Source organism: Etheostoma cragini, chromosome 4 (assembly GCF_013103735.1).
Source record: "Etheostoma cragini isolate CJK2018 chromosome 4, CSU_Ecrag_1.0, whole genome shotgun sequence".
NCBI classification, from domain to species: domain Eukaryota; kingdom Metazoa; phylum Chordata; class Actinopteri; order Perciformes; family Percidae; genus Etheostoma; species Etheostoma cragini.
The window spans coordinates 10,835,653-10,843,355 of record NC_048410.1 but is presented as its reverse complement, the minus strand read 5'-3'; the positions used below and the strand labels follow the sequence as shown (position 1 = coordinate 10,843,355).

The 7,703-nt window shown below is 40.1% G+C and overlaps 1 protein-coding gene across 1 annotated transcript; it reads left to right on the top strand.

Annotated features, from left to right (window-relative positions):
* The first annotated feature begins 274 nt into the window (after positions 1–274).
* Positions 275–7,337, top strand: LOC117943325 (adenosine receptor A1-like). Its single transcript, XM_034869404.1, has 3 exons — positions 275–987; positions 4,061–4,355; positions 4,512–7,337. The coding sequence occupies exons 1-3, from the start codon at positions 647–649 to the stop codon at positions 4,896–4,898; spliced, it is 1,023 nt and encodes a 340-aa protein (XP_034725295.1). The 5' UTR covers positions 275–646; the 3' UTR covers positions 4,899–7,337.
* The last annotated feature ends 366 nt before the right edge of the window (positions 7,338–7,703 follow it).

Here is a 7,703-nt window from a genome sequence, read left to right as displayed (position 1 = left end):
TGATATTGTCCTCCTCCAGTATGGCCACCCCAATAGAGGGCGAGCTTTCAGTCACACGTAACTTTGCAGAAAGAAGATATAATGCCCTTTTAATAACAATCTGGACTCACTGGGTGACATAAACTGGAATTATTTCACAAGAAACCTTTACAGCGAAAAAAATTACTAATGTCCAAAATATAGGAGATAACCCCTGCTGGAGTAGAATGCGCAACAATCCAAATGAGTCACTTTCAGCAGGAAATGAAAAACTAATTCTGTTTAATTTCCCGATATTTGACACATGCCTGACATTAGGAAAAGACACGCTGTCAATCCGGGCGTGGGGAATCTGTGACTCATTCGGTATCGGTCCTGTCCCTCCGCCAGCAGGACGGCAGGGGCCACTTAATTCTCGGAATCGCCGCTTCGGACCATATGGAGACCAAGTTCTGCGTCTTGCGCGCAGCTCGATGTCCTGGACCCGGCCCTAAAATACTTGAGAACAAAAGACACTATAGCTTACCTCTACCTCTGTGGGGACATAAAACATGCGACACCTAATTCGGGGTGTCTCAGTAGGTGCCCACAAACTCAAACAGGGAACTCCCTCGACGTGTTCAGGCTGTTTCTCCGCTGAGCGCACACTCTCCCAGTATCCGTGAACATGCCTTCGGGTCTGTCTTCTTCCAAAGCCCTCTACATCGGGATGGAGGTGGTGATTGCCGTGTCGTCGGTCATCGGTAATGTGATGGTGGTCTGGGCTGTGCGTATTAACCGCTCTCTGAGAGATACAACGTTTTGTTTCATCGTCTCGCTGGCCTTGGCTGACATTGCGGTCGGCGCTCTTGTCATCCCCCTCGCCATAACCATCAGCATCGGACTCCAGACGCACTTCTACAGCTGCCTGCTGGTCGCCTGCACAGTGCTCGTCCTCACTCAAAGTTCAATCCTGGCGCTCCTGGCTATCGCCATCGACCGCTATCTGAGAGTGAAAATACCCATGAGGTAGGCCTAAAGGTGAATTTTTCCAATATCTTGTCTCAGTTGCCTTTGTGTCTGGACCGCTGCTCGGACCAAGGGCAAACCACCAGAGCAGTAATGCAGGATTATCATTTTAGTTCCAACCAGAAATAGACAGGAATGCGTAGTGTAAAGGTGTGTCTAATCATTTTAGTTAGTTTACAGTAACTTCAGGGCTACATTAATCTGCATTGACATCTTCAAGATCGCTACTGGAAACTACAGTTTGGCAGGGATAAAAGACAGTGATTTTCAAGGCAATGACATTTAATATGTAAATTCAAATTATGTTTACTCAGTTATTCATTATTTATTCGTGTATTTATTTTTTACCTCAAGTATATATCTCCAGCACATAACCTACATTTAAGCTGTATACTGAAACAAGGTAATATAAAGAAAATCTTATATTAACTGCCCTTCTCAAGATGAATAAACACAGATTCTTTGTTCAACATTTTCCTCTAAAATTACTGTTTTTACATATGTATTTTAGACACGAGCTGTTGAATTTTACATCTGTGCAGACGCCATCTGTTTTACAGCCTGAATGTAGAAAAACCATTGGAGATCATTTATGTTGTCACCCTTTACTTCTTAACTGCTTTTTAAATAACTAAGTTCACGGGAAAGTGACATTTGTTACATGGTAACAGATTTATAAATTGTAAATGTTATCAATCCTATTATCTGACCCATAATTTTACTGAAAACTCAAGTTTCCACTTCAAGTTGGTTAATTGGACAATTAGAATGGACAGAGAATGCATGATTGGTCAATAGGCACATGGTGGCTGGTTGATGGATTGCATAATTTTGCAAGCTGGAACCAAACACACACACACATAGGAACATGCACACTGCACTCTGTCACTCAGGACATTAACAAAGGTTGCAGTGACACGGAACAATACAAAATGTTGTGTAGTATGATCTCAATATTATCGGCTTAACTGTTATTGATCAGTGTGCTGCAAGGTTTCTCAGCCCTTCTCTTCACACACTGAATATAGTGATGGTACAGGGTTATGAACAGTAAATGGCTCACACTTTTCAAATTCAAAACAGGTCAACTTTGAGTATGATGTAAAAATATTGTAATGGTTATAAATGTTTTAATCATATTCTGTATGGTCTTTAAAAAAAGGGCATGAAAAGGAGAACACTTTTTAAAAAGTCACAAATCTGAGAAAACTACTTCTCACCGCTGATCCATTTTAGCCAGATTCTCCCATCTGGACATGATCAGATTTTAAACACCAGTGATTTGTATTTTACTGTTGTGTGCTGAGTAATCATGTGAGTCAGAAATAGAGTCCCTATTCTTAAACCATCCAAGGGACGCTAGAGTGGCAGAGTTTAAAAGGCACTGATTGCTTTTTATAGCAGCAGTGGTTTCGAAGCACATTGTCATGATAAGGGTGCTGTGTGTGAGCTTTGAAAATGGCCCATGTATTGCTAGTGTGCTTTGCTGGAGGATGGGATTTAGCAGGTGGGAGACGAGGAATGAAATCCCACAAGAAAACAGATAAATGGAAGCTAGTTGAGTCCAGAAAGTAATATTTGGCAGAACGGACAGCTGCTCTTTATACAGACAGATTGCTGAGCTTTACAAGCAGCTGGACAGAGAGTTAAAACAAGAGTTAAAAAAACGCAAGTGGAGATAAAAACTGTCACATGGTAATATCTTCTCCTGACTCTCTTTAAACCTTCTTTTGAGTTTATCCTAAGTCGTATGTTGGGTCTGCCTCACCCTCCTGAGGGAATGTTTTGCGTGACAAAGAGTGAGCAAAGAAAACTGAGTATGCAAATGAGGGGGACTATTATTACTATTAATGTTTAGCTCTGTCACACATCTCAGTGTGTTTCTGTGTTAGTTTAAGTGAGGTTAGCGAGGTAGCAGGATTGATAAGAAGAGAGAAAAATATGCTGTGAGAGAGTGAGTAAGAATGAGTGCCTGAGATTATTTATCCGCCCCTTTCATCTGTTTGAATCAGCACTTACTCTTCAGACATAAAGGTTGAATTAGAAAAATCAACAACCAACTCTACCAAAGGAATGTTTCATGTCTGCTCGACAATGACTAATTCGGACCTGTCCAATAGCTGACCGTTGTGTGGGAGAGACAGGATGAATGACATCCTATTAGACCAAATAACTGCAGACAGTTGTGTTAGGCAGCAACACACAGTTTTCAGGGATATCTTGCTTGGGTCTACTTTGTTTGATTTGTTTTTGAGAACACATCAGTGATTTCCAGAAAAGAAGATCAAACTGAGTCACCTGCTGCCATCCTACACAGAAATAAAAAAGCAAATGGGAATGACGGGACAACATAACTGAAACAGTTGCTAATACAAGACGGTCTAATCAAACAATCCCACAAACTACAGCCTAGGTAGTCTAACTTTTGAAAGAAGAAATAATTCTTTCTTTTACAAATGAAAACATTTAATTTATATGCAATAAAATGTGCAACTGCTCAACATAACACCCTTCAACACACTCCACTGCTCAATTCAACACACTGCCACAGCATTACATGGTCTAGTATGACCAGTAGCTTATGGTTACAAAAAGTTACTTAAGTAGTAGCTAGATTTTGCTCTGTAAGCCAGTTTGTGACTTTAACTCTTCTATGCTTTTGCTACTTCTGGACTGTTATTTCATTTACTATTATCGTGTACGTCATTTTTAACTCTTGTTGAATTAAAGTGTCATAGGCCGTGGTTAGACTTTTGTCACCCAATCATGACAGGACACCTTTACTATTAAACCTGTTTGAGATCGGATCTAGCTTGTATCTGGATTCAATCAACCAGACTACATGGCAAGGTGGCCTGGATGTGGATTTGACTCATCCAGTTACAAGTCACATTGAAAAGACAATTGTGTAACCACTGCAATAGTCTTGCATTAGCAGTTGAAACAACACCCCATGAAATAATTGCTAACATTAATGCTTCACAAAGAAAGTATTTGGTGTGAATCTTTTGCAGTGAATTGTATTTTGTATTGAACTGAATTAAAAACAAGATCTTTTCCCTTGTGGCCATAGCTACAAGCGGGTGGTGACTCCTCGGCGAGCTGGAACGGCCGTGTTATTGTGTTGGCTGGTGTCCATCATCGTGGGCCTCACGCCCATGTTGGGCTGGAATAACCTTCAGTTTCTCCGTGACAATGGTTCCCTGGTCACTGATGACCTCTTGGTTACCTGTGAGTTTGAGACAGTCATCAGCATGGACTACATGGTCTACTTCAACTTCTTTGGTTGGGTGCTACCCCCTCTGCTCCTCATGCTCGCCATCTATGTTGAAATTTTCTACATGATCCACAAGCAGCTTAACAAGAAGGTGAGGTATTTGTCATCTTGTGGTTGCTTTGTTTGATATGCAGCAAATAAAAGACAATTATTTAACTATTGCTGCATTTGATACAGACATCTTGTGAAATGAATATACTAAAGCTAAATGTATACGCTGACGAGATTCTCCTTTATCTCTCTGTAGGTGACCGCTAGCCACACAGACCCCAGCCGTTACTTTGGCAAAGAGCTCAAGCTAGCCAAGTCGCTTGCCCTTGTTCTTTTCCTCTTTGCAGTCAGCTGGCTCCCTCTTCACATCCTGAACTGCATCACCCTCTTTTGCCCTGCCTGTGAAAAGCCGATGTTCCTCGTTTACATTGCCATCATCCTTACCCACGGCAACTCGACCGTCAATCCCATTGTGTATGCTTTCCGTATTAAGAAATTCCGCACAGCATTCCGTAAAATCTGGAAACAGTACATGCTTTGTCAGGATCCAATCGGTCGCCTTCCCCAAAGAGGGAGCCAGAGAGGACAAAGTCATGAGAGAAGGCTAAGGCAGAATGATGATGATGATGATGATGATGTGTGACTTTTGGCAACTAATTGGATTGCTGTGTAACTGTTAAGTTTCACTCCACTGGTTCACAGAATGGACAGGACTCTGGCTGTATTTTCATGCTTGAGGGATTACTGGTCAGAACGGCCTAATGGCACTGAAGCATGTCAGAGGGACGAAAGAGATCAGGGAACTCGATCGTAGACCGTCCAGCACACTCTAAGAAAAGCAAGATGACCAATCAGCATGGAGACATTATAAATCAGACTGTGATTTAAATAAGACTGATTGTTTATTTCTCCAATGGCTAACAAAATGAAGATGATGTCGTATGAGATAAGGGGCTTCTCATCAAATTTCAACACCAACTTGTTCAACTTGAATAACTAAGTGTATATCTGTAGCACATGCGTAACAAGAGTAGTGTATGCTGTATTGTATTTTTTGACTTATAAAACTCATGGCCTTAAGGATAGGGCATGTATTGATAGGAACTAAGTGCATTGTGTTAATAGTGTGGTGGGCAATCAGAAAGTTTGTGCAATGAGCTGGGTGCTCTGAGATGGACACAGGATGGAATGTATGCTGGCATCATGGATCAAAAAATATCCATTTGACCCATTTGGAATTACAACAAAGGATCTTCAGTGTGATGTGGTCTGACTGCGCTAATGTCAGTTGCACAGTAAACCATTAGCCTGATGACCTTTACAAATGTGTGGTGCTATCCAGCACATATGAAGGTTATGTTTTTTTAATACTGTTTTTGAGACCATTTGACTGACAAATACTTGCTAGTAGCTATAGCAGTTGAAAACAGCAGCCATGCTAAAAGAAAAAAAATACTTAATGCTCCTCTCGAAATATTCGTGGACATGGCAAAGGGTCACAAACTGTGGAGCCACCTATTTGTAACTACTGTACATAACTGTAGCTACAGCACTGTGAATCTAAGGAATGTTGGAGCTCCTCCATCTAATAATCTTCATGAGATCTGGGTGATAATCATTTTAACCCTGTAATGTACCTCTACTGTACATGTACCACCAGGCCCATTTTACTACCAACAGGTGTTTTCACCATTTTACATTTCGCCCCAATTCTTCGTGCCAAAGTAGGTATTCAAATGTAGCATCATCACATCCTCTGTCATTTCTGTTACGGGGTAACAAAGTGTTGCCCTCTAAAAATGAGTTTTAGAAGATAATTTGAATGAATACATGTTGAGAAGGTACTGCTGACAATTGTATGTACTGTATGTAAATAGAAGATACTATACAAAATTCCCCTCACTAGGCCCACAGCTGCTTATCTCTGACACGTCCTCTCACAGCTGTTGATTGAGTAGGCAAATTGGAAAATCCATCCTTCAAGCATCTCATTAGATTTTTTTTTTTTTTCTAAGACAAATGGAGAACGAAAGGTAAGCAACCATTATACCAGCATATGGTGAATCCAGATTTGAATACCTAATGATGTGCGTCAATTAGCAAGTGTAAGCATCAAAACCCACTGTGCTTTATGACCGAAATAGCATCTCACTATCTCCCCATACTTCTTTGTGTCAAGGCTAAAGCCATCAGGGGTGAGGGGCAATTTGTTTGAGCGCACATTGATCTTCTGTCACTTGGCAAAGAGAGCTGCTCATGTGTAAATAATTGAGGTGGTTATGAGAAGTCCAGGGGTGAGGTAGGACAGGGTGGAAGGATTATTCTGTTTACAAGGGAACCAGAAGGCGACAGTGCAGCTGAGGAAGTCATCAAGACTCTGTAGAGGTCTACAGCGAGGCGACCATGTTGCTCTCCCATCAAAGAAACAGGCCTGTTAATGTGACCCTGTTGATCTCACTTAGCTTCTGTGGAATTGTGTTTTACAACATATACAGTAACACACACACACACACACTAATGTACTCACTATTTCCGTTGCTGCTCTTGTAGTAATGTTTCTGTGTGATTCTTTTCTCGCTTTGTAATCCTGTGAAATTCTTTTAAAGCCACTATGTGCAGAATTTGATATAAACTGTATACCCTACAAGTCATGTACAAAATTTAGTATATTTCCAATTATTTCTCTTTGTAGAAAAATTAGAAAATTGGTGCAAAGTTTCTTTGTTGCTTTCTGCCCACTCATTTTGTCCTCGGGTTAGACAAAGTTATGCGTGAGCAATTGGGCTGAACGTGTCTAATAGTGTTTCACTGAACTTTGACTGAACCATTGTGATAAATTAAACATGAAATTATAATCTATAGTTTAGATATGTACATGTAGACACTGTTCAAAATCAAGTGCTGTAGGTTCAGAGCAGTACGTTCTAATGTGCTGAATATATAAATGATTAAGTCACAACCCGAAAAGCAGATTCTTAATCATGGCTGAATGTAAACATTTCAATGCAGTATGTGTTGATTGATGTACTGTTGGAAAATACACTCAAAAACTAGAGAAAGATAATAAAGGTACTTTTAGGGATGCTGACTAAGAATTTGATTGCAGGTGTTATTGAGTAATTTTAATATTCAACCAAAATTCTTTGTAGGTTGTATCAACAGATCATATCAACTATTGCTTTCTCTTTTGCTCACTCTTTCTGTCAAACACACTCTTATAAAGACGAGTCAAGTTTGCGCATAGCCTGAAATCCCATAATCTTGAAATTTAAAAAAATTCTTGATACAAAAACATAAGTCAGTGTCTATTATGAAATACATTTACACGTGACATTATAAATTGACATTGATGAGATGTTTGTTTTTAACTTTCTTTTTTATATACATATAAAACTTGTGTCCAGGGGAATAATGCAATGTTTTTTCACAGCAGTCATTTTGACAGGTG

What these genes read in the sequence shown, in the direction of transcription:
- LOC117943325 (XM_034869404.1), top strand. Translation starts at nt 647, where the DNA reads ATGCCTTCGGGTCTGTCTTCTTCCAAAGCCCTCTACATCGGGATGGAG. An exon ending in AGAGTGAAAATACCCATGAG is followed by an intron (nt 988 to 4,060) that starts GTAGGCCTAAAG and finishes TTGTGGCCATAG; the next exon opens with CTACAAGCGGGTGGTGACTC. An exon ending in ACAAGCAGCTTAACAAGAAG is followed by an intron (nt 4,356 to 4,511) that starts GTGAGGTATTTG and finishes ATCTCTCTGTAG; the next exon opens with GTGACCGCTAGCCACACAGA.